The following is a 24,969-nucleotide window of genomic DNA, read 5'->3' as shown; positions in this document are numbered from 1 at the left end:
AGAGTTTCCACCGGAGAGCCACAGATCAACAGGCAGAAAGGGGACAGAGAGGGGTTGGCGCTAAAAATGCCTCTCCTGCTCAAGAGCTTGGTTCTATACTTAGCCTAGGGTTTGCGATGAACAGTCTTGGGAGTTGTCCTCGTGCACTTTTCCATACTGGATTTCAGCGATTGGATCGATATTCTCGTGACTGGAGTGGACTCTCACCGTAGAGGAAAAGAGCTATACATCAAATAGAAGAGAAGCAAAAAATCAAATTTATGCCCCGCCGGTCTTCCTCCCGAAACCACCAAGTATAAGGCCATCGCTCTCCTTTTACCCAATCTAGACAAATGGGGGCGGGTGCCAGCGCTCAGGGTGCTCCGCAAGCTCCGGATGTACTTAACCCGGCAGGACACTACTGGAAGGCTCCGAGCGCATGGGCCGGCGCTTGTTCAAAGTGACAGGGTTGCAATGCATCATCCAATCCTCGTGGCTTGGGCCAGTCTCCAAATCCTCGGGCTCGTAGCTATACACATGTGATCGTTTCGGTGAGAAGATGCGTTTCATTGCAGGGATTATTATGAGGAGGCCCAACTTGATCCTACGATCCCTCTCAATCATCGCACGCCATCTCATCCCCATGCATCCCCGATGCCGGCACAGATAGCCGGTGAAGCCCCGGTTCGCTGCCTGGATTGCCGGGGCTTTCGGGCGTAGGCCTTAATTCTGCATGGTGGCATTTTGCCGCTGTATGCCTTGCCGGCGCCCACTGTAGACCTCTCTCTTTTGACTTTTTACATAGTATAAATCAAGTCGTCAATTCGTCAGACTGCCGACGAATAAATCCACTCTGCCGACCATCTCTATACAAGCAGCAAACTTGGGGCCGGGCAATAGAATAATGTCAAACCACGCCAGGACGCGCCCGCCCCGGCCCCCAGGACCAACACACGAGCAGCCCTCATGATCCTTTTTGCTTCTGGGCCACCAGCTCCTGGATCACAATATCCACCCCCTCAATGACCGTTCCCCATTCGACTTCATGGACTCGCGTTTCAAACACATGCACATCCTCGTCGACTCCCTTCCGAAACGGAATCTCCCGCACGAGGATGGGCGTGCCCATATCCACCTCCGAGATCACATCGTGGATCATCACCCCGGTCTTGTCGATCTTGCCCTCCAGCCACGCCGCATGGGCTCGCTCAATCGCATTCTGCAGAGAAAAGAAGAAAAGGAACACCGTTAAATCCATTCGTGATCCACTTGGGCCTAAATTGTTGGGGAAGATAAGACAGGAAACTTACCACACCGTTGAACGCCCCAGGTAGCGCAGGATGCAAATTAATGATCCGCGTATTCGTCTTCTGCAGCGGCTCCAAAAACCGCGGAGACAAAACATGCATGAATCCTAGACACACGACGAGGTCCGGCGCGTCCGCGAGAATCAGCCGCGCAAGCTCTGCATCGTACTCCTCGCGCGCGGCCTGGACGCCCTCGGTCGTCGGGGGGGTGCTGCTTCTTGTACTTGACGAGATTGTGATAATGTGTAGGAATCCCTGCTTGTCTTGCGCGCTCCAACCCGAAGGCGTCTTTGCGATTGGAGATTACGCGCACGATCGTCGTTGCTGCGCCCAGTTGGCCTGCTGCCACTTTGTCAATTACGGCTTGAAGGTTTGTGCCGTTGCCTGATATCAGGACGGTGAGGCGGATCGCGGGCGTCGCGGATGTCGCGGAGGCCATTGTATGTGTCTGTGTGTTTTCGGGGGAGGAGATGGAGGGAGCGTTGGTGGAGGGGTTTGGTGAGGTTAGATGGTCATGGAGCTTGTCGTAGAAATGTGGTCGTTCCGGCCGTGTACAGTGTTGGACAATTCTTGTAGAGTGAGGGTCGGGCGCGGTCAAGGTCAATTGGGGTTTGCTACACCCACGGAGCTATTGCCTGGAGCAGTCAGAGCAGATGAGAGCTCTGGTCACCGGAATTTCTCGAAATCGGAGATGCTGAGTCAGCCGAGGGGCATTTTGGACACCCGGACTGTCTATATATACGGTCGTTGTACCAAGTCCAGCGTGTTGAATAGAAAAAGAGAAATATTTTGATTCGATTATGTATGAACAGTGAAAATACTATATCATGATCCAACAGAAAGATACAAGACCGAGGGTATCTGTAGAGGCGTCCATCAACCGAGACAAAGGGGGATGTAGGCAAGGAGTCATCTCCCCCAGAATAATATGTCGTCTAGTCCTCCACTGTAAATAAAAGAAAGAGAAAAAGCAAATAAAACCCAAGAAAACCAACCGACAGGGGATAAAGGCCAAGGGGATATCAACGAGACAGAAAACAAAGTTCGTGAAAAAAGTGTTCTAAAACAGGCGCTTCATGCTAAGCTCATAAGAGGGGAGGCTCGAGTGTCCCTATACGGAACATATGACAGGAGTGATAAAAGAGATCAAACAATTGGAACATCGGGAGGCGCCGAATCGGGGGCGGGATTATGGCCGTTGTTCGGACTTTCATGCACACCCTGACCTCGACAGAGGGGGCAGGAGTTCCGTCCGGTAGTCAGCCACTAGCACACGGGTTAGTTACAACGCAATTGCAGAAAAGCATAGGTGATGCGAGACGAACCTGATCTATGCAATCTTTGTGGTAGACATGTTTGCATTTAGCCAGCTCCCGGACCTCCTCAGCGACTTCATAGTCACTCAAGCAGATCAGACAACGCTCTCCATCCTGAAGTTGAATGACGCCTGCACCATCCACCAGCTCCGCAACCAACGAGCCACCGTATTCGACCAGACGATACAATCCTCCGGCAGAGTTGACATCGGCTTGAGTGGCAACGGGAGGCTTGGCGGGACCCAAAAGTGATGAGAGCAGAATCATGTCTTCGTAAGTGGGGTTCTAAAAGAGTGCCTGTTAGTTCTGGTCGAAAACATAACATGAAGGAAAGACTCACATCAGTAAAGAGACTTGGAGTCGTCAAGGCCGGGTGATTTTCCGATAGGTTGGTTCCGACAACATAGATCAACCAGCTTCGACCGCTGCTTGGGGAAGGCTGATCAGGCTCAACCATCCCATTGCGTCGAACAGCACCAGATCCTAGGGCCCGGTGTCGAGCAAATTCAGAATCGCTCCGACGGCGTCGGTGAGCGGTGCTGGGAGGCGGAATGGCATCGTCGGCAGGCTCTACTGTTGGCTGCAAAGACTGGTCTTCGTTCAGTATAGGCAAAGCATCCGGGTACATTGCCGAAGCGGAGGATGGCCGGCGACTAGGAGTTGAGGTGCCCGAAGACACAGCTGATAAGCCCTGCTCCGCTGGGGTCGATGGAGGCGGAATAGGTCCTGGGGGGCTCTCTGACAGGGCAGTAGGAATGAAAGAAGGGTAGGCGGCGCGAGGCCCAGCATCTGACAACCTGCGAGATGGATTTAAAGTCGGCTGGCGGGGGAAGTCCGGGGCACCGGTGGAGGGTTGAAGACCAGCGGACTGTCGAGATGCCTGCAGCCGCGGCAGCCCATCTGCTCGCTGCGTGAGATCCGGAGGTCGTGGAACAGCGTTGGGCGATAGGAATGGCAGACCCCCGAGCAAGGCATCCAGGCCAGGACCTACGGGGGTACCCTGTGGTTCTGCATTCCCTGCGTTGCTTGCCGGAACTGATCGCACCCCAACCACGACGAGAGTGACTGTCCGCCCTTCGCCTCCTTCCGAAGGTTCGTCAAGATCCATTGCATCGGTCTGCGTGCCTTGTTCCTGAGAGCCATTGGAATTGCTTCGTCCAGAAGTGTTCTGTCCGGAAGGTTCTGCATTGGCAAATCGGAAGACGCGTAGAAAGTTGACAGGCTGAGATGGGCCCTCGCTTTCAGAATTACTTGGACCTTCACCGGTGGCAGTTGGCTGAGCTTGCGTGGAGGTGGCGTTTTGTAAACTATTAATGAAGTTCTCCAAGGAGCCATCCAGTCCATCATTTCCTAAGGATTGTATGTTTGGCAACACAGGACCAGTGGTCCCGGAAAGTTGGGCCGCGATAGCAGCCGCAGCAAGCTGCAAAACCCGTGACAGAGGGGTCTGTTCCTCTCGCCGCAAGACTCGAGAAGATCGTGCCCTGAGTAGAGCAGGGATGCGTCGCATTCCCGGAATACCAGCACTCGTTTGACCAGGGGTTGGGGGAGACAAGTGCTCCCCGTTTTGTATTTCTGGTTCCACTGAATCGAGCTCATGCGGGGGCTCGGTGAAGTCCAAGCTAGTGTCCATGGCCCTTGGGAAGTCCTCATCGAAAGCGGAACCAGTGGGCAGATTTGAAGCATCCCCGTGCTGATGAGGACCCATGTCGGCTAGAGACTGCCCGAACATGTGAGAAATCGGGCTAGAAATCGAGTGCCGCATACGGTGGAGACGGGCACTGCGACGCCAGGATGCTCTGGAGGGCTCCGGGTCCCCTTGGGCGGCCGTATCAAGATATGAAGGGTTTGCGGATGGATCCGACATGCTTGAGGCTTCTGTACGTGGGATAAAGTAGGGCCCTCGAGTGGTGCGCCGTCGAGTGATGCCCCTAGAGCTAAGTGAGCTGAATGGACTGAAGCGACCACTGCTGTGAGCAGCCTCAGTCCTTGGAATTGTCCTTGAGACCATCCCATGCCGATGCGCATGACCTTCTGCCGGCGTCTCTTCCTGACTGCTGAGAAGACCACGGATGACCGAATTTGGCAAAATTCTTGAGCCCAGCCTTGACATGGTGGATTGCCGTCTTGCCACCATTCGAGCGATGGCGGCAGAGCGATATTCGCGATGAGACGGGTCAACCTCAAAAGCATTCTCCTCTTCAATACTTCGCATATGAGGCAAGTGCCCTCCAGAAAACCGAGTGGGTTGTTGCCATGTCTCTGGCGCCTCGGTCTGTTGGTCCGATGCGGTATCTTGACCGGGGACTGAATTCATTTCATCCCTGGACGACGAGCCCGCCTCTCCACTATTCTCAGTTGTCTGTCCGTTGTTCATGTCTTCATTCCTTGCATCAAGGTTGAGGTCCGTTGAGAAAGGCGCAAAATGATCCGAATTACCGATGTCAGGACGTTCACGTTGTGTGGATGAAGACTGTCCCATAGTAACACACTGGCTGGGGAGGTAAGGCGAGGACGAGAGTGAGGAGAGTATCAGAGGTCGTTTACTGCCATAAGAGTGTACGAGGGCTAGGAGGTGGCGACAGTATCAGCGCCTGACTGAACCGAATGTTGAGGGCGTTGGGGATGAGCGGGAACGAGCCTACCGATTGACGATGCCTGTGAGGTCTCAAATCAGGAAGCTAGTGCCTGGACGAATACGCAAATTGGGAACCCAAAAAACCCTCCAAGTGGTGCACAAGGCGTTGGCAAGAGGCCGGGATTCCCACGGATGGACGGAGAGAGAGCGGCAAGACCGCCCTCGGCACGGGTACCGATGAATGATCCCACACCAACGATGCTAGACCAGCCCTCTGACCAATACGAGGCTCTGCGACCGGCAGTCTCAGACTCTGTCTGACAACCCAAGCACTGCCCAGAGTACCGAGGTGATGTACCCGAGCTGCGAATGCGGGCAAGGTGCGCGTGGCGGAGATCAGAGAGTGTGGACTAGCGGCCACGGAGAGTCACAGGTGACAAGGAACTGAATGAAGGAAGGGAGGGAGGATTGGAGAAGGAGGGAGGATGGTAAGGGTTGATGAGTGAGTGAGTGAGTGATATCAGAGCGAGGGAGTGATAACATAACTGTTCGGGTGTTTGCCTGCTTTGCTCTCGGCTCATTAGTCAACCACGTCAGGTGGATTCGGTGTGTCGGACCCCCAACTTTTTCTTTTGCTTCTTATGGCATCTACTCCCTCGGCTTCCTCTTTTTCTCTGCCTCTTCCACTTTGGAACCAGCCGCTCGGTCCTCGCTTGACTCACCTTGAGCGCCGAAAACGAAAGAAGCACAGTGATGCATGGACCGACGACGATGAAGGTGCCGGCGAGACCACCGATGCTACAGATGCCGGGCATTCGTTAGTCTTGACGCCAAACGAGACCCACCAATATCGAATAGCAGGCCTTTCTATCAACCAAGAGTTGCCCGGCGGCTATTTTCCACATGGACCGCCCAAGGAGAAGCGCTCTAGCAAGGAAGCCGAGTCTACCCGTCTTGTCAAGGCCTTGTCGGCCTTATCACCTCCCATCTATCCGCCTCAGTCCTCGGCGCAGCAAGGGAATATCCGGTACCAGCATCTGTCCGCCGTAACCGCCATTCTCCACCGTTGTCTCCTCCAAGGGGATTACATCCGCGCCGGGAGAGCATGGGGGTTGATCTTGCGCGAGTCCTTCAAAGGCCTTCCAATGGATGTGCGGACTGATGACAGATGGGGCATTGGTGCTGAAATCCTCCTGCGCCAAGGTCAGCAAGAAGCATTGGGTGGTGCGGATCAAGGTGGATCTCCAGAGATTCCCAGTACGACAGAAAACCCGACACCCCCCTTCACGAAAAAGGGATTTGCAGACGCCAAGGAGTATTATGAGAGACTGATTCTCCATCACCCATATACCAAATCTGCTCCCAATGCCATTTCTTCTCTGCACTTTTACCCCGCGATGTTCGGACTGTGGATTTATGTCGTTCAAGAAGAGGGCAATGCGGCGAGGCAAAAGATTGACCTTCACCACGATGATTCATCTGATGAACTCTCCCCAGAAGACGATTCCTCACCGGACCGCGAGCACCACGAAGGGTCGAGGGACAAGAAGCATTCTCTCATTGCGACAGCTAGGGCACGCGAATTAGAAAACGCGCAGCAAATTGCAGCACGTATGGATGAACTTCTTGTGTCACCTCCGTATATGGACGCTCCGGAATTGTTGGAACTCAGAGGCATGGTGTCGCTTTGGATTGGTGATTTGTTTGTTTCTTCCTTGCCCGTGCAGCCACAGCCGGAGAGTGCAGATGGATCTGATCCCGATGAGATGACCATGGATGAGCTGCCGGGCACTATTCAGGCCAGACGCGAACACAGGCTTGCCAACGAGAAGCGCCAGGCGGAGGTGCTAAAGTCCGTTGAGTTCTTCGAGAAGGCCAAGAAGCGTGGAAAGAGTGTCGCATACAACCTTGAGCACTTCCATATCGATGACGGTTCTCCCTTTGGCTGAGAAGGGAAGTCGATTAATGCCATGTATTATACTCTACGATTTAATGAAATGCTATAACGAATGATATAATAATGTGAGGACCGACATTGTTCATAGAGTATCACGTGACCTCGCGGGTCCTTCGCGTTTTGAGCTGCAACTGTGTGACACGCTTCTCCTCTGTCTACCTTCCTCCTCTCGAAATGGGGGTTTGACTTCCCCGATCACTCCTGATCTCTCTGCAAACCCCTTTTAGACTGTCCCCTTTTTTCAACCAGATTTTCACCATGGGCGTGGGCGACTACATCCACTCCAAGGAAGCTGGGCACTCTGCAGCAGTACGCAGGACAGCTTCCCTCCAAACACGACAACTGCGTGCGGAACAAGCAAAGGTAGAGGTGCCAGCAACTAGTCTATTCGAGCTGCCTCCTTCAAACGGCGACGAGAGAACTGGTTTCGCGGACCCGTCCCAAGCATCTCTCGACCATGCATTGCAGCAGCGGGACGCCTTCGACACAGATGTCGAAGCAGTCGATGACTCCACCATTGCAGGAACAAGCATCTACGGAGTGGATGATAATCAGTCTCACATAGCACCGAATGCAAATACAGCATCCGCTACCCATGAACCACAGTCCACCTACCAGCCACGCCATCCCCAGCGCTCTCACGGGTCTGCTTGGTACGATGGTCTAGGAAACAAGGCCATGAAGGAGGCAGGCTTTGACTCTGAAGATGCACATGATGGCGACGACGGTAGCCAGTTGACTTCTTCTGTCGGGGACGACGAGAATGTCGACGAGATCCGCGCAGGGTACTACACCCACAAACCTCGTGCAATGGAAGAGCCGCTGAGCCGACGCCTGGAGAATTTCTGGTCTGCCAGCAAGAGAGCGCCTTTGAAGCCACTGGATCCGATTCCTGTGAACACAGCTCCCCAGCATCAGCCACGCAAGCTGGGCCAGATGCTGCCTCCTCCGGGGACCAGGAAGCCCATTCTACCGCATAGCACGTCTGGAACTCCGCGGGCGCGGTCCCGCTTCAGTCCACCAAAGCCTTCACTACTTGAACAGCTGGATATCTCGCCAACCCGTCAGGGCTTCCAGACTTCGCTACAGCCGGAACGAACGCTCCATATGGCCGCTCTCCGCCCACTCGAGCACGAAGACCACATCAGCGATGATGGCCTAGATCAAAGAGTGGCAATTGACGACAGACGAGACAGCGTGCATTCACTCAATGCATTCGACATCACCAATCTGACCGACCTTGATGCCGACAATGACGACACCATCCAAGATCCATTCTTCACCGGTTCCATACGACGTCGTCGAGACACAATTATCCACTCGAAAAAACGACCCTTCGAAGCAGACTATCCCCCGGCTGTGCTCTACCAGAAATCCTTTTCAGACCTCCAAGCTGAGCCATTTGACAGAGCGCCATCTCCGGTTCCTCTATCATCACCAGTCCAGTCCACTCCCCCACAGCCACAACAACAACCCCAGGACATCTCCCCAGACAGCGAGTCCCCGAAAGACGCCGTGTCCCAGCTCCTGAAACAGACAGACCAAGAACGACACACCTTCCTATCTCGCATGACCGTCGACGAATGGGAAGAATGCGGAGACCAGTTGCTCGATCGCTTCAGCCATCTACTCTCTGAGATGAAGAATTCGAGGCGTGTTCGTCGCCGCATGGCTGCTGTGTTTGAGAGGGAGGTTAAACGGCGACATGATCAGGTGGAGGAGCAGAATCAGGAGTTGTCGACAAAGTTGCAGGAGATGCGCACTGGTGGCGCGGAGGTTCTGCGAGGGCGAAATGCTTAATATCTTCCCTTGTCTCGGCTGTTTATCTCTTTTCTCATTGATGTTGCTACATTCATTGCCGGCGTTGATGTTTCTTCTGATTCATTGAGTGGTGTTTGTTTCTCAACTTCTAAACAATACCCTCATCCTGTACCCCCAGAATCTGTTTTATTGTTCTGCCCGCATCTTTCCTACGGCGCACATGGCCTTGCATCTCAACGGTTGCAATCATATGGTTTCGGGATGCTCTGAGATTGAAAAGCATTTTGTTCTGCGAGTATTCCGCACTTGTTATGATTTTTAAACGCTGTGAACGTTCATCCACCGAGGTACGATAGTCAAAGTGCTTGATTAAGACGCCGGATCGAGAAACCTTAAGAGTTGTATCATCGGTTGTCCAAGCCTTACGCTTCGATATATATCCAAAGAGGTCGATGCGGTGTCCTTACAGCTAGGCTTTAAGGTCTCCAATTCGATGAGGGCGAGGAACTCTCTAGAGAATGGTTATGCCACCTGTTCGTCTTCGGAACCTTGCTCTACTCGTCGATTTAATGCTGTGGCATTGTTTGATACTCAGTCTTCTTCCCATGCGGTGATTGTGGTTCTATTGCTCCCAAGAGAACCGTTATGTGATATAATTAGCTGCACAGCCAATCAGACGAGCTCCCTCGCGATGCAGCGACTGTAATTAAGTTGGGCATAAAAGAACGCATCGCCCTAATAGGTCTAATAGGTCTAATAGGTAAATTTGAAATTAATGGCGTTAGTGGTCTAATGAATTGATGTAGAATATTGGTGGTTGATCTTCTAATCAGCTCCTTTGCCAATTACGTTACTCCATCAAGACGGATTGTTCGGCTTATACATCGCAGCAGCGAGTCTCTTATAATCATGCAGCAAAGTCGCCACCTCCCCAACGCGAAGCTCAGCCGCATCCTGTATCTCAAGGAACCGCTGGATCGGAGGGTCAATCTTACTCGAAGACGTAGAGAGTGGCGTTACCGTGCCACCGGCCCCAACTGGGGATACAGGCGAAATATTCAGCCGGTCTATCGCCGCGGGAGACAGTGAGCGACCGGCAGGAGTGTCGGGTGTGTTACGGCCAAAACTCTTGATCATTCCGGGAATGTGGTTGAGCGGGTTGAGAGTGTTGCCGAATTGGCGCATCGATTCCAGAGGGGTGGGAATAGGACTTGTTGAGTTCTGATCTTCTCGATGCACACTAGATGTCGCTATTGATCGTTTACTGCTCGCCTGGGTGCGGTTGCTGTCTGCACTTGGATCACGAGGCGTTGGTCCGTCCCTCGAGTGCCCTGTTGCTCTGGAGCTGTTTCGTGTCTGCTCACCGTCATCCAGAAGTGTCGGGTGGACTGTCACCAGATCATCGTGTGTTGGGTTTTGTTTGCCGCTTTCTGCGATGAGGCGGCGGGCTTCGGCGAGTGTTTTGGGTAGAACTGGTCCTCCGCCTTGCATATCAGGCCCTTGGTTGATCTGCATCTCCTTCAGACGGCCAAAGAGAAAGCTGAAGCTGCTGTCCAGCGTTTGGCTGATATTCTTCAGGCCTTGGTCGGCGGTATTGCGGACGGCGTCGTTGGCCGCCTCCAGGACTTTTGCAGGTGGTTGAAATAGGTTACTGAGACGTCGTTGCTGCGGCGTTACGGCAGGTCGTAGTTTGGGTAGTGTGGATGCGGCAGATTCTTTGGTCTCTGGTTTCAAGAGCTCGGGTGAAGCCGATACTGATGTCACGGACGAGATTGCAGTTTCTTTAGGCGGCCGGAAAGGATCGACCCGTTCTGATGGCGGCGGTGTCATCTCGCCTAAAGCCTTGCCGATGCCATCCTGCTCATCGGCGCGTAACGTGGACAGATCAACGTTTTCCAGAAAGCTGATTGCGGCTTCTAGGTTAGTCAAGCAGTAAGCAGTCTCGCCATCGAGCTTGTTTGATGATCTGAAACGCTGGATAAAGAGCTGATTGCTGATGATATTGATTCCTTCAGGCGGGCAAGTGACAAGACAATAGATCAGAGTAGGCAGGATCTCGTCTGCGGAAGAAGACGACGGCAGTAGCTTGGTCAGGGCATCGACAATCGCTTTGTGCGCGGTAGACAGCTGCTGAAGCTTCCCCAGGGGGTATTTTTCATCATTCATCTTCGCGAGACAATCACGGGCCTGCGCGAAACACTCGTTTGCTTCATCTTGCTTTTCATTATCGATGGAGGTAAGATCGATATCGACGCCAAGATCTTTCAAGTCAATGCCAACCAGGAGCAAAGCTGCAGTTTTGGAACGCAACTTCTCGTCTCGAACGTCATCAAGCGTGCTTTTGTGTCTCCAAATTTTATCGTAAACAAGCTCACAGACGCGTCGTTCTGCAGCCTCTTCCAGGGCCATTCGTTTGTGTTCGAGCGCTTTTCGAGCCTTGCGTCTCTCGGCAACTTCCGATGCCGTCAGCATTTGACGTCCCGTATGTGCCTGCCCAACATCATCCTGGGAGCGCTTGCTGCTCAGTTTCGATAGTCCCGTCGGCCGAGGTTTTGTAGGCATGGTGGGTGACGGATCGCGGTTTATGCGAGATGCAAGGGCAGATATATGGGTGGCAATATGGGATTCGGCGCGGCTATAAAATACTTGGAAGAGTTGCGAAATCTTGTCGATGTTGGGAGGTGTGTTGTGTACTCTAGCGCTCAAGGAGGCGACAAATCTAATCACCAAGCATTAGACGTGGGACTAATAGGAGGAATAGCAGAGAACGCACCGGTCCGTTAAGCTTATGAGTTCGATTGGGAGTTCCTCTGATGGATTCTGCACGCTTCGAGACAGCACAAACCCTTCGTCGGCGTGTCCGTCGGCCGCAACGCTGGAATCCGCAGAGCCCCTTCTTTCAAACACATCCGGGCTGGTCACTTTTTCCTCCTGCTCGACCGGCAAGGACAGTGAAGCCGCACTTGATTCTGCCTGTTCCGTAACTGTCGTCGCCCCCGCTGGCGCCTGAGGATTCCCGTCTGTACCCGTCATTCTGGTGAAAGACCGCACCGAGTGTGAAGAGGAAGCATCGTCGGGGTCTGTTGGCATGATTAAGAGGCGATGTGGTCTGTCCGGCTGTTAGAGGCGAGTGACTCTCCGACCCCAAGTCCAGCTGATAGGCTGATGCAGATCGCCGTCCGAGCTCCCGGGACTGCTTGCTGCCTCGAGCCGTTGCGATGGTTGAGAGGAAGATACCGCCAGGGGAGAAGATCAGTGCTGCTCACACGCAGCAATTATTCCCCGGACCATCGACCTGAGAGGAACCCGAAGTGCAATCACTAATGATTCTTGTCAGAGTCAAGGGGCCAGCCACTTCGTACGAACCCACCCAACGCGTCACGGGGTCCTCATCACGTGCTGGGATCTCCCGCACTGCGTCACCGTGATAAGATAACGCTGCCCTGTTGCGACTCACCCTCTCCCGAACTCGCTCTCCCATCCTCTCTGCTCATCAGACTTCCATCCACCATGCCTCGTCCGCGCCAGAAACACTTTGGGCAGAGGCTCAACCTCTCCGGCATCCTGCTGTCGGCGCTGCTGTCAGGCGCCGTCTCCGCGTCCAGCCCGCCCTACTTCGACTACCCTGCGCCGCAGGTACCCATCGTCCCGCCAAGGGTCCCCTTGGATACTGCGAAGCCCCCATCAGAAACGCATGAGTTTGTAAGTGAAACATCGCAGGCTGATTGTTGTGGTGAGCTTCCGCTGACTATTTCCCCCAGTCCTTGCGCCATATCTTCCACCGAGGCACCTATGAACACCCCGACCTTCACGCGCGTCTAGACGTCAAGCCAGATACCCGTCTCTGGACATTATCAGAAGATGGGAACAAGAAGGAACCAGTTATCCCTGATCCATACCTGGTCGCCTCATCAAACCCGATCACGATACAGCGCTTAGCCGACCGGCGTCTGTCGGTGATCGAAGGGCACCTAGCAGCGGCGCGGTCTTCCGGGTCAGCAGCGGTTCTCTCTCCATCGGAATGGGTAATGGACACACTGTTGGGTCCAAACATTTCAGATAAAGAGAGCGTTTTGACATTTGCAAAGATGACCCAAAATGACTATATCGAAGAGCCCGGCACGGAGGACTGGTTCCCCATCAACGGCAACCTCAACTACTCGTCCAGTTTTGGATGGCAAGGTGACGGGCTTCGAGGTCATATATATGCGGACAAGTCGAACAGCACCATCGTCATCTCCTTGAAAGGCACATCACCCGCCCTATTCGATGGTGCTGGCACCACGACCAATGATAAAGTTAACGACAACCTGTTTTTCGGTTGCTGCTGCGGCCAAGGAGGATCCTACCTTTGGAGACAGGTCTGCGATTGCCAAAACGCCACTTATACCGCAAATTTGACCTGCATAATCGAGGCCATGAACGACGAGAACCGATACTACCGAGCCGCGATTGATCTCTTCTCTAATGTTACAGAGATCTATCCTGATGCGAACGTCTGGCTCACCGGTCATTCTCTGGGCGGTGCAATGACGAGCTTGCTAGGACTGACCTTTGGGCTACCGGTCGTTACGTTCGAAGCGGTCCCCGAAGCATTACCAGCGGCTCGACTGGGTCTTCCAAGCCCCCCAGGCCATGACTCACGTCTTCCTCAGAAAAGACAGTACACTGGGGCGTATCATTTTGGACACACGGCAGACCCAGTATTTATGGGCACCTGCAACGGAATCGACTCGATCTGCACATGGGGTGGCTATGCGATGGAGTCGGCATGCCACACCGGCCAGATGTGCGTTTATGACACCGTCGGAGACAAAGGCTGGCGTGTAGCACTTGGAACCCACAAAATTAAGGCTGTCATCACCGACGTCATCGAGGTTTACGATCAGGTCCCAGCATGTGCTGCTGAGGAAGAGTGCTACGATTGCGAGCTGTGGAAGTTCTTCCGCAGCAACGGATCTGAGATCACTACGACCACTACAACAACAACTACTACAATGACCTCTGCGACTAGGACCTCGACATGCAAAACACCTGGCTGGTGGGGCTGTCTTGATCCAACTACGACAACCACCACCACCACAGCGTCGGAGACCACTACGACGACCTCCACCTGCAAGACACCGGGCTGGTTTGGCTGCAAAGACCCAACCACAACAACCAGTGCAACACCAGCACCCACTGCCACAACGACTGAGCCAACACCCACTTCATCAACCACGTGTCATGAGCGTGGATGGTTTGGCTGCCGTGATCCCACCAACCCAACTACAACTTGCACTTCAGCCTCGACGCCTACGTCTTCAACCTGCAAGACCCCGGGGTTCTTCTGGGGATGTCTGGATGAACCTACCAACACTCCTCCAATTACATCTGCACCCACCGCGGTACCGACCAGCACCTCCACCGGGGAACCTCACCATCATACATGTACACACAGAGCTTTTTTTGGACTGATCTGTCTTGACCCTTGACCTCGGTCATCCATTTTCCTATATCTTGCGATCACATTTCTATTTTGGATCAGCAATTTGTTTCACGAGAGATACGATTAGCACATAAGCGAGCATTTTATTTCATTTTGTCCTCCTTGTCCGAGTGGATATGACCGATTGGCGTTGAAGTGTTGGAAGGTTTCTTTCTTTTATTATTTACTATTTTCTACACTTTCCTATATCTTTGGAAAGAAGAATTCCCTGGAATGCTCTTCCCAGGTGGATACTTTCAGATGGAGACTGTATAGTTTCTCGGAAGAAAGGCAGTCCTGCTATGCCTCGTTTTCGGAACTATACAAGAACACTACTTAGACTTTGCATTTGAATTTTGTGGGAGATATCCCTATCATTCTATCATTCAGGATAATCAATTTGTGTTTCCATTCTCGGTAGTAGAAATAGTCGTGCTTATTGTTTCATTTAACCCCGAAAGTGATCCCGCTAATAGGCCCATTGTTCACACCAATCTGAAAGCCAGTGTTTTGGCCTCCAAATGTCACGCGTGGGAAATGTTCTTGGTTTTGGGCTGTTGCTTTCCGTATAGTGTCTTCTTCAGCCTTTTCAAAAAGCTTGGCTAGAAGATCGCGAGAACAACGTAGTGCATTTTTCTCTTCACGAAGTTGCCTGGACATCTGTACCGTTTCCTCCTCGGTGTCCTGAACATCACTAGAGACAATAAGTTTCTCTAGTATGTCTGTGACGTCGACTAGCTGGGAATCCGTCGTATTGGCGGCACTTGAGATTTCGCCCCGCTTTCTAGATATCGCTTCTGACACCGCTTCTTTGATTTCTTCGGTAGCGGGGTTTCGACGAAACGAGCAATATCTGTTTTAGTGGGACATGCACCGTTAACATTTTATAGGACCTAGACGCTGGCATGAGTAACTCACAATGTGGCTATACTAATCACCGAATTAATGGTGACTTGGCAGTTTTGAAGTTGTCTTTGAATCGACTTGATTTCGCCCTGTTTCACGAAGCCCACTTTGGCTCGATCCCGCCACGAAAATGATCCGCCGTGGGAGTGGCTGGTCCAACGTTTGAGATCGGCTCTGAATCGATCGCATGTAGTTGTACAAAACTGAATAGTTGATTTGGCTTGGTCTGCGACGCTAGAACCTAAAGACTCCCACTCTTCGGGTTCAACGCCCTGGAGAGAGGAAAGCGCCAGGCTGACTCGATATAAGTGGTCGTTCAAGGCTTGGATGGTGTCCGGGGCGTCTTTGATATTTTGTATGTCATCCAAAAGAAGCCGTATTCCATGCAAAGCTGGGGCAATAATGCCAATCACACTTGCGGTGGTGCTAAGTGGCTCGGCCATGACGCTGGCTGTTGACGAAGTCGCTTACGAGGGGAGAATATCTCTCTCCTTCGGATTGGGCATTTCATAGGGCAGCTAAGTCAGATGATTAGACTAGGGTGTACTAGGATCGGCCCGTATGTCCCGCACCTCGTTTCCGTGTTTCACAACCTTCAGCTCGGGGACTGTGTAATACAGCGATCATGAGATCGATAGCATTTGGCAACTAAGACAGAGGATTCCGAACTGGGGTTCATTACGATCAATCTGCCTTACGGGTATATTTTGAAGAACCTGAATTGGCTGGGATCAAATTCGACCAACCAATTGCTTTCCATTTCCATCTAGAACACCACCGAGTCCTCTGCCAACTGTCCCATGCACCACATTCGGATGCAGCGATTTATAGAAATAACGAAATCGCGCTATCTGGCTACTTGACTGGGGGATGCGGATAGTTAGTAATTGTTACCAATAAGATGGAGGAATTTGCTAAACGGGAAGCTAGAGGAGTAAGGCTATAATGAGAAGTGCTAAGAAGTATACATTTTAATGGCTCTGAAAAGCAAAGGGAAACAAATCATCTACAGACGAGAAGCCGGCGCGCCCTTGACGTTAGCCTCAGTAGCAGCCTGAATACGAGCGCCAAGGTCGCTGTTAACACGACGGAACATCTCGTAGGTAGCCTTGCGGACACGCTCCTCCGCACCGCACAGGTGTCCCGAAATGTTGCCAACGAAGTTCTCCTGCTGGCCCGGCGTGCGGCCGAGGACCTGCCAAAGACCGTTGGCTTGGACGTAGTCCTCGCTCGTAACGGGGAGCTGCTTGGCCACGACAGCACCGGTCCACTTCTCGTGCTCCTGGCTCGCCTTGACGGGCTTATAGGCGAGCGGGCGCGAGGTGGACGGGTAGTTGGGGTTTGCGCCGTAGTTGCCGTGGACGTTCATGTAGCCGTCGCGGTGGAACGGGGAGAAACCCTTCAGCGGGCAGTTGACGGGGATCTGCTCGTAGTTGCCACCCAAACGGTGGCGGTGGGTGTCTGGGTAGGAGAAGAGACGGGACTGGAGGACCGGATCCGCGGAGGGCTCGGCGCCGGGGACCATGTGCGAAGGCGAGAAGGCCGCCTGTTCGATCTCGGCGAAGTAGTTCTGCGGGTTCTTGTTCAGGGTGAAGCGGCCGAAGCGGCGGAGAGGCACCTCGGACTGCGGCCACACCTTGGTCAAATCGAAGACGTTCCAGCGGAACTTCTGCGCCTGCTCAGGGCTCAGAACCTGCACGTAACAGGTCCACGAGGGGTTCTCGCCACGCTCGATGGCGTTGAAAAGGTCCTGCGTGTGCCAGTCGGGGTTCTCGGCGGAGAGCTTAGTGGCCTCGTCGTTGGTGAAGGTCTTGTTGCCCTGGTCGGTCTTGCAGTGGATCTGCACGTAGTTGAAGGTGCCGTCAGGCTTGATCCATTTGTAGGTGTGGCCGGAGTAGGCGTTCATGTGGCGGTACGAGTACGGGGTGCCCCGGTCACTGAACAGGTGCATCACCTGGTGGACGGCCTCGTGATGGGTGGACAGGTAGTCCCAGAACATGGTGGCGTCCTTGAGGTTGGTCTGCGGGTTGCGCTTCTGGGTGTGAATGAACATCGGGAACTTGGACGGGTCACGCAGGAAGAAAACGGGCGTGTTGTTGAACACCCAGTCCCAGTTGCCCTCCTCCGTGTAGAACTTGATGGCGAATCCACGCGGGTCGCGCGCGCTGTCGGCCGATCCCTTCTCACCACCGACGGTGGAGAAGCGGGTGAGCATCTTGGTCTTCTTGCCAACGCCCTTGAGCATGTCGACGATGGTCTGCGCAGAGAGCAGATTGTCAGCGCTCTTGAATTTTCCTTTCCAACCTTCCAAGAATACTTACAATGTCGCTGATATCGTCGGTCACCTCAAACTCGCCGTAGGCACCCGCACCCTTGGCGTGGACCACGCGCTCGGGGATGCGCTCGCGGTCGAAGTGCGACAGCAGGTCAATGAGGTGGAAGTCCTGCAGTAGCAGCGGGCCGTTGGGGCCCACGCGCTGCGAGGCCTGGGGGTCCATGACCGGGCAGCCATTAGACGCGGTATAGACCGGAGTCTCGTTGTAGCGGTAGGTCTCTGCAGGATGAAGAAAGAGTGTGAGTAACTATATTCTAAACGGCCCGTGCTGCGGGAGATCGGCGAGGAGCACGAAGAACATACTTGGCTCGTCGTCGTGGCCCATGATGCTGGTAATTTTCGTCGTAAATGATACTCTGAGGAGGAGACCGAGGGTAGGGGGCGAACGGGGTCTTTATAAAGAAGTTCAGAGCGAAAAAGATGAAGCCATGGACCTTGGGGAATCATCGAGACTATGATTGGCTCGGCGGGAGGAATGGATCCAGGTACCTTGCCTCCCGTGTCGTCAGGCCCATCTCCGCGTAGTCAACGACTCAAGACTCATGTACGTCTCAATTATTATTGCATTCTGTACGGCCTAGGAAGGTTTTACTCGATTGCCTCTTCTTTTTCTGTCTGCTTTAGCAATCGACACAACCAGACAAAAGGATTGCTGACTATATACCCCGTCAAGACCATTCCATTAGTCATCGGCCCGATGAGGCAAGGCGATCCAGCCTTTGACCTGTTCCAACAGAGCAAGTCTATCCGAACACTGAAGAACAACAAATCAGTTCATCGTGAGATAGTGAATCGCTTTTTAACGGCGAAATAGGCACAGCTGTATCTTCTAAAACCGTTCTATCTCTACTGCCAACTACATCTCAGTTGGACTGCCGGCGGGCGTTCCCACCAAGATACAAGCGGCCAGCTCCGGCCTCCGACTGCTCGGCTTGATCGGAGCTGCCCCACGACAATTCCCCCGGGAAACCAGCTACTGTCAAAGGAAATGCAGTTGATCCGCTCCGAGTCGCTTTACTTCATTGGGGTTCCATACTAGAGTAGCGATATTTGGGTCACCTCGAAACTATGGTGGCCTCAACAAGGATCTGAGAACGAATCTTAGGCCGATGCTCTATCCTCTGGAGAAGCCCCATCCGGGTGGTAATGAAATGGTGAAGAATGGAGCTGCCACTCTGGGAGCAATGCGCCAACACGGGTAGCTAAGAATAGCCAGAATATTCCGACTCCGTGCGACTTTTCTCGTAGATATCTGCTCTAAACGTGGATTTGTTCACGGGAGATCGGGTTCTTGTTATACTAGTTTGCAAAGCCAAAGAAACCATTCAATCGTATATATCATTTCTGTTCATAAATAGACAACAAACCAGACATCTTAGGCTTGACTAGAGGATCCCTCCTCCGTCTTCTTCTCGCTGGACCCGCCAACGGCCTTGTTGGCAAACTGGCCAGCGCCCTTGGTCGCATTGCCGAGCCCTTCAGTAGCTCCGCTCACTGTCTGGCCGATTCCCTGAACTGCAGTGCCGGCAGTGTTGCCTAGGCCGCTCACGGTATTTCCCACGGTGTCGGTCACGCCGCCCACTGTCTTGCCGAGGGCACTGCCGATGCCACCGACAAAGCTAGCTGAGATGATAGCGTTAGCTTTAGTTCTGGGAAACACTGCAAAGAAAATCGCGGCGTGAATTGGTGACGTGGGAAGAGAAATGCTTACGATTCTCGTTGTTCTCGTTGGAAGACATGGTTTTCGGATAGATATGAAAATTTGCCACTTGGTAGTACACAGGTCAAAAATAAATGTCAAACTCCGGGCGTACGTGTCCGCTTAAATATCCGGTTTGGCTGGCCATGTTCTTGACCTTGTTTCGCATCGCCCCCAGGGACCCTATGATATCATATTTACTCCACAGATCGCCTGGCCCTTATTTGCGAGGCTGATCGACCACCATGCAACTATAATCTACAAGAAGATTGCTATGCTAGTTCTTTTTTTGGATTTATTATTAACGTGTTTCACATGTGGGTTGGCCACTCTAGTACACCCTGGTAAATGTGACATTTTTTACAACTTGATATCTCAACAATAATAGTTTGAGATGAGATTTCATCTTATTTTAATACTACAAGCGACATTCGAAATCAGAAACAGTACGTCTGGAAACTGATGTCACCATTTACACTCATTTATTGTCTCCCAAACCTAATTAGCAAGACACGCTAGTCTACTGGTACGGGCAGATAATGACTATCAGCAACGATTGGTTACATCTGGATGGCGCCCTTCAAAGCACAAGCTTATCCATGATCCATAGTGGAGAACTATCTGTATCGCAGATGGCACAGGGTGCTGGCGGCAAAAGAGTACTATCCCGGGAGTTCCTTCCAATATACGGACGTCTGGCACATTCGGTTCAGTTTGCGGACCAATCCCCCATTCTAAGAGAATGTAGGTAAACAAAAATCGAGGAGTTCACTTCCAGTTGCTCCAGAACGACCAATCGATATCGGTCGGATCTAGATCAAAGGTAAGATTCATAGGCGAATAATCTGCCGGGATTTTCTCTGCTTCCTCAGGCAGGTAACTTGCATCCATTACAGGACCTTGGGTGCTAGAGAGAGACTGATGGTCGGTATTTTGTGCCAGCACTTTACCCGCCATCAACAACGCCTCCAGCTGCTTCAGAAAGTCAGGCCGTTGGGGCTTGGTGTGTCGGCTTTCGCTGAAAGATTTCTCATAAGTTTGCCAGACACTGAGAATCATGTCAGCAGCACGAGGTTTTCTCCGGTCGTCTGCGAAATTCGAAAGATGCGAATTGGTTAAGTAGAGTTTGCCTAGTAGCTCCCAGGTTTCTTCAGAGCCATCACCGTACCGTGAAGCGTCGCCAATCACATAGACAACTATCAAATGTAATTAGTAAATCATAAAATAAGAGAAGTGCTTGAATGGAACTTACAAGCATGCCATGAAAAAAAGGTTGTTGCGCGCCAGTAGAATCTCTCAAGTGTTTTCTGAGAATGGAGATAAACATCGTACTCGAGACAGCGAGCGCACGCGGTTAACACTTTCTTCCCACGCTCGTCGACGGGTTCAGAAGCGTCTCGCATGATTTCATCAGAATGTAAAATTAGCCGACGCATATCCCACATAAATGCCCTCGACATAATGAGAATCAAAAGCTCGAGTGGGACGACGGGGTCGCAATATTGAATGAACTTGACGTTGATGCCTTTTTCAAGCTCATCCATAAATGCTTCTTTCTGCGTGCCTGACAAAGACCTATCGGCCTGCCAAGACCCTCCTACACGACAACCGTCAGGTCTTCGGAATGAGCGTTGAGTTTCTAGGACATAGTATGTCCAGAGGCAGAAGGACATGCTCGTGAGTCCTTTGCGCTCCGGTGGGAAGTCCGTGGAAGTTGGACTGATGTCTTCGTCTTCAATATTCAAGGGCAGTTTGACATCCCAGTCGGCCATCAAAACCAGAGATATAGATCCCGATCTGACAGCTAGAATGATATCTAGATGTTGCAGCTGCCACCAGATGCGTCGTCGCTTCTCTGTTTCGGCGGGTGAAAGGTTCAGGAGAATACCGTCCCGATGAAGGCCCAGTCTTTCTGCGTGGCGAATTACTACCCCTATGAAAGACCAGAGACTTCGTGTGCTAAGTTCATCTATTGATGCCGACTAACGGAAAAAAGTGTAAGTTCGCCATGGTGTTCGACTAATGACGGGCGAAATTGACTCACGATGTAGAAAATGGAAGCTTGCACCAGTGCCACTTCGGAGCGCCCGAGGAAGTCTGCCCGAGCAAACGCATTTTCTGAGAATTCTCGGTATTTAGACAGCAGCGACTTCTTTGGCTGGCCCAATGACTCTAAGCATTCGTCTTCCGATAGGCTTGTGACGGTGTTCAGATAGATCGCGAAAAACAGAGCATGTTCCTGGGGAAGAAATTCATAGGTCGCATTGGGAGATAAAGCTGTCGAACGCATCTGGTCAAGCTCCCACTGGAATAAAATCTTCACCAGAGGGATCACATTCCGATTGCACGCAGTCCACAAAACGGCGGCTTTTTCGGGCGTGGGATGTTCGCTTGCCAGATCAATAGTATCGTCAAACTGAATGATGTTTTGTAGAGCACCTATACTAGATTGAACAGGTATACATGATCTCATCGGTGTGAAGGACTGCTGCTGAACTGTTTGTTCTGTTGATAGTCTGGGCCTCTTGTCCCAACTATGCCATGTTGGTCTGTGATCGGTCAGGCCATGCTTTGACTTGGCAATATATTATAGCTTACGCCTCCAAATATACCCTCTCTCCACCTTCTTCTACAATGACCGGGTCATTGTTTGGGGCAGATCTGGCCCAGTCGGTTCTTCGGTGATAATTTTGATCATGTTGAACTGGAAGCGTTCGCTTTCTGAGCGGGACTAATGCAGTAGTGCTAGCCCCGGTATTCACGGAACTCTCTTCGCTCTCGGGGCTGCCCCCGAGGCTTCGGACGAGCTCCTCGAGATACTTGATGCGTGTTTCGGACGACACGTCAGGATAGGTGCAGTCATCTCTCTTGCGGCGCTTGCAATGAGAGCATGGTTCTTGTCGGTCGCAGCGGACCTTGCGTTTTGCGCAGGGCATACAAGCCGAAGTTTTTGGCATGTCTCTTGATTCGTTCAGAGGAGATTGACATCTCCGTTTGTATCTCTGAGAGGGATGCGAGAGAAAAGAAAAGCGAGAACGGTGAGAACAAAGTTCGGTCGCGGGACCGAACCCGAACTATGCATGTAATGAAATCTCTCGGACGCCGCTCGGATCCCGAAGAGATCGCTACATATTCAAGGGCCTTTTTACCACATAATCAGGTAGTTGAAATTTAAATTATAACCATCTCTTTTGATGTGAGTTCTTGACTAGAAATATTCAAAGAATCAAGAAAAGATGGAAGCGGAAAAATCGCCCAAGCGTCATATCGACCAGAAGGAAGAAGAGTATCCTCCTCGAAAATTGGTGTTTCCTGCAATGGCCGCTCTTTATCTGACCGTGTTTCTCATTGCACTTGTAATGATCTCTGCAATTGCTCCCTTGACTCAATTTGGTCGCTGACGAAGAAATACAGGACAGGACAATCCTAGGCACAGCAGTTCCTCAAATTACAGATGAATTCAACAGTTTTGGGGATATCTCGTGGTACGAAGCGGGCTTTTTACTTCCACTCTGTATGTTACAGCTATCCTTCGGACTTGTATATGTAAGTTGCCGTCCCTCGGATTGAGAAGCATTGTAATGCTAACTCGAAGACAGACCTTTTATTCCGCAAAATGGAGTAAGTGACAATTACATTGCAACAGGGTCCAGAACTTACACCTGATTAGTACTCACTGCCCTTGTCATCGTTTTCGAAACCGGCTCCATTGTCTGCGCAACCGCACCGAGCTCTAAAGCTTTGATCGTTGGTCGAGTTATTACTGGCATTGGCGGCGCGGGGATAACCTCCGGGGCGCTCATCTTGATCAATATTCTTGTTCCACTCAATTCTCGGCCAAAGTATTCTGGTATGTCAAGGCCTTCCGACTGGTGAGTGCAGACTTGACCAAAGTTTGACCGATTTAGGTGGAATCGGAGCTATGTTCGGACTGGCCTCCATCATTGGACCCCTCGTGGGAGGATACTTGACGGCAATCACTTGGCGATGGTGCTTCTGGATTAATGTCCCCATCGGCGGCGTCGCAGTCCTCGTGCTCATTTTTTTGTGCCCGAATAGACCTCCACCCGCTATCGCAGCACCAACCCTGCTCGGGAAAGTGAAACAACTGGACCCCATCGGCTTTTGCTTGATCGCGCCGGCGATTGTGTGTCTACTGTTTGCGCTCCAATGGGGTGGTCAGAAGTATGCTTGGAGCGATGGTCGCATTATTGCGCTTTTTGTTGTCGCCGGTTTCCTCTGCCTTGCATTTCTCACATCGCAGGTCTGGCAGGCGGGCCAGGGAACGATCCCTTCCAGGATCACTTCTCAGAGAACTATGATTGCTGCAAGTGTAGCGTCCATTGGTATTGGCTCTATAATGGTCGTTTATTCATTTTATATACCGGTATGGTTCCAGGCAATTCAGGGAAAATTGCCCCAAAGCGCCGGATTGTCACTGTTGCCTCTCCTCCTTTCGCAGGTGGTATTCGTCATCTTCGGTGGTGTAGCAACGACTGTCTCCGGATTTTATACTCCATTTTTGATTATTGGAGGCGCAATATCTATTATTGGATCTGGATTGATCACAACCTGGGAGGTGCATACCGGAGCCGGGAAGTGGATAAGCTATCAGGTGAGTATATAGTGACACAGAAACAGGAATGTGTGAAACTAAAAAGAGTCCCAGATTGTTGCAGGGACTGGGTTCGGGCTCACCCTGCAGCAGCCAAACATCGCAGCTCAAACTGTTCTTTCCAAAAGCGACGCACCCATCGGGCTTTCAATCCTCACTTTTCTGCAATTCCTTGGGGGGACGATTTTCGTGACCGTCTGTCAGACTCTACTTCAGACCAAATTGGTCCAAGGTCTGGATGGCAAAGTCAAACTAGATGCCAGTGCCATTTCCAATGGAGGAGCCACTACCTTACGGAACGAAGTGTCGAAGGATCAGCTCGAGTTCGTGTTGAAGGTGTACAATGATTCTCTGACTTCAGTATGGTACCTGACATTTGGACTTTCGTGCTTGATATTTCTCGCATCCTTTGGATTTGAATGGAAGAGTGTGAAGAAAACAGAGAAGAAGGAAGAGGGTCAGAATGTGGAAGTCTAGTTCAGATAATCGAGTCTGGTCAAATCATATATTAGATGGTTGTAGAGACTAGAAACAGAAAAAGGGATGAATCTATCTGAGTAACGAGGGGTGCAAACTTCCGCCGTGCCCTCCAGGTCGAGTTGAGTCCTTCACCTTGACTTACATGTCCATAGGACTAAGCAAATCCGAGACGCTCGTTGAGCACGTGACTGTCTGGAGCACGAATCACTGTGCTGAAATGTACTCAGCAGAGAGTCAGACCAGCGCCCACGCTAAAGGGGCGGCGGCCCAGATGGGAAAGTCCCACCCAGTAGAGGAAACCCGGTCCGTATAGGTGGATGATTATTGTATCTCTGCTTTGCAGTGTCCGGTTCACTTAAAGGATTGTGGCGGGCGCCATGGCTTTAGAATGTAGCGCTTGAACCCGGACCGCAATTAACCTTTGCGCATGCAAGGGATACCCGTGGCCGCACGTGGCGGTCCGGACGCTTAAATATGCCCGGTTCAATTCGATCCCGCTGGTCAATAGAAGGAGGAACGTAGTCTACTACTATTCCGCACGATGGACATTGGCCAGTCCAGACTCTCCC

The 24,969-nt window shown here is 52.0% G+C and overlaps 11 protein-coding genes across 11 annotated transcripts; 4 read left to right on the top strand and 7 right to left on the bottom strand.

Annotated features, from left to right (window-relative positions):
* Positions 1-943: 943 nt before the first annotated feature.
* Positions 944-1,725, bottom strand: N7510_009845 (phosphoribosylglycinamide formyltransferase; the record flags this gene model as incomplete). The annotated part of the gene is made up of 3 exons (XM_056981770.1): positions 944-1,198; positions 1,290-1,509; positions 1,565-1,725. 3 exons carry the CDS (start codon positions 1,723-1,725, stop codon positions 944-946), a joined length of 636 nt encoding a protein of 211 aa, XP_056829606.1.
* A 707-nt stretch (positions 1,726-2,432) lies between these two features.
* Positions 2,433-5,084, bottom strand: N7510_009844 (RING-H2 finger protein; the record flags this gene model as incomplete). The annotated part of the gene is made up of 3 exons (XM_056981769.1): positions 2,433-2,552; positions 2,612-2,887; positions 2,943-5,084. 3 exons carry the CDS (start codon positions 5,082-5,084, stop codon positions 2,433-2,435), a joined length of 2,538 nt encoding a protein of 845 aa, XP_056829605.1.
* Positions 5,085-5,821: 737 nt separating this feature from the next.
* Positions 5,822-7,129, top strand: N7510_009843 (uncharacterized protein; the record flags this gene model as incomplete). Its single annotated transcript, XM_056981768.1, has 1 exon — positions 5,822-7,129. One exon carries the CDS (start codon positions 5,822-5,824, stop codon positions 7,127-7,129), a length of 1,308 nt encoding a protein of 435 aa, XP_056829604.1.
* Positions 7,130-7,395: 266 nt separating this feature from the next.
* On the top strand, positions 7,396-8,937 carry N7510_009842 (uncharacterized protein; the record flags this gene model as incomplete). Its single annotated transcript, XM_056981767.1, has 1 exon — positions 7,396-8,937. The coding sequence occupies one exon, from the start codon at positions 7,396-7,398 to the stop codon at positions 8,935-8,937; it is 1,542 nt and encodes a 513-aa protein (XP_056829603.1).
* Positions 8,938-9,756: 819 nt separating this feature from the next.
* N7510_009841 (VPS9 domain-containing protein) lies at positions 9,757-11,988 on the bottom strand (the record flags this gene model as incomplete). Its single annotated transcript, XM_056981766.1, has 2 exons — positions 9,757-11,617; positions 11,672-11,988. 2 exons carry the CDS (start codon positions 11,986-11,988, stop codon positions 9,757-9,759), a joined length of 2,178 nt encoding a protein of 725 aa, XP_056829602.1.
* Positions 11,989-12,408: 420 nt separating this feature from the next.
* atg15 (triglyceride lipase ATG15) lies at positions 12,409-14,327 on the top strand (the record flags this gene model as incomplete). The annotated part of the gene is made up of 2 exons (XM_056981765.1): positions 12,409-12,600; positions 12,660-14,327. Coding segments are annotated over 2 exons (1,860 nt in total), but the record flags the coding sequence as incomplete, so codon positions are not given.
* A 482-nt stretch (positions 14,328-14,809) lies between these two features.
* On the bottom strand, positions 14,810-15,714 carry N7510_009839 (uncharacterized protein; the record flags this gene model as incomplete). Its single annotated transcript, XM_056981764.1, has 2 exons — positions 14,810-15,218; positions 15,284-15,714. 2 exons carry the CDS (start codon positions 15,712-15,714, stop codon positions 14,810-14,812), a joined length of 840 nt encoding a protein of 279 aa, XP_056829600.1.
* A 563-nt stretch (positions 15,715-16,277) lies between these two features.
* On the bottom strand, positions 16,278-17,931 carry N7510_009838 (catalase; the record flags this gene model as incomplete). Its single annotated transcript, XM_056981763.1, has 3 exons — positions 16,278-17,528; positions 17,593-17,825; positions 17,910-17,931. 3 exons carry the CDS (start codon positions 17,929-17,931, stop codon positions 16,278-16,280), a joined length of 1,506 nt encoding a protein of 501 aa, XP_056829599.1.
* Positions 17,932-18,981: 1,050 nt separating this feature from the next.
* On the bottom strand, positions 18,982-19,345 carry N7510_009837 (uncharacterized protein; the record flags this gene model as incomplete). The annotated part of the gene is made up of 2 exons (XM_056981762.1): positions 18,982-19,229; positions 19,318-19,345. 2 exons carry the CDS (start codon positions 19,343-19,345, stop codon positions 18,982-18,984), a joined length of 276 nt encoding a protein of 91 aa, XP_056829598.1.
* Positions 19,346-20,073: 728 nt separating this feature from the next.
* On the bottom strand, positions 20,074-22,262 carry N7510_009836 (uncharacterized protein; the record flags this gene model as incomplete). Its single annotated transcript, XM_056981761.1, has 4 exons — positions 20,074-20,501; positions 20,558-21,287; positions 21,350-21,749; positions 21,904-22,262. The coding sequence occupies 4 exons, from the start codon at positions 22,260-22,262 to the stop codon at positions 20,074-20,076; spliced, it is 1,917 nt and encodes a 638-aa protein (XP_056829597.1).
* A 279-nt stretch (positions 22,263-22,541) lies between these two features.
* On the top strand, positions 22,542-24,397 carry N7510_009835 (uncharacterized protein; the record flags this gene model as incomplete). The annotated part of the gene is made up of 6 exons (XM_056981760.1): positions 22,542-22,661; positions 22,720-22,851; positions 22,905-22,926; positions 22,976-23,155; positions 23,214-23,920; positions 23,975-24,397. 6 exons carry the CDS (start codon positions 22,542-22,544, stop codon positions 24,395-24,397), a joined length of 1,584 nt encoding a protein of 527 aa, XP_056829596.1.
* Between the last annotated feature and the right edge of the window lie 572 nt (positions 24,398-24,969).

This window comes from Penicillium lagena (genome assembly GCF_028827675.1).
Source record: "Penicillium lagena strain IBT 129212 chromosome Unknown utg000007l_segment0_segment0, whole genome shotgun sequence".
Classification (NCBI taxonomy): Eukaryota; Fungi; Ascomycota; class Eurotiomycetes; order Eurotiales; family Aspergillaceae; genus Penicillium; species Penicillium lagena.
The sequence above is the reverse complement of the archived record's forward strand: the minus strand, read 5'-3'. Positions and strand labels throughout refer to the sequence as shown.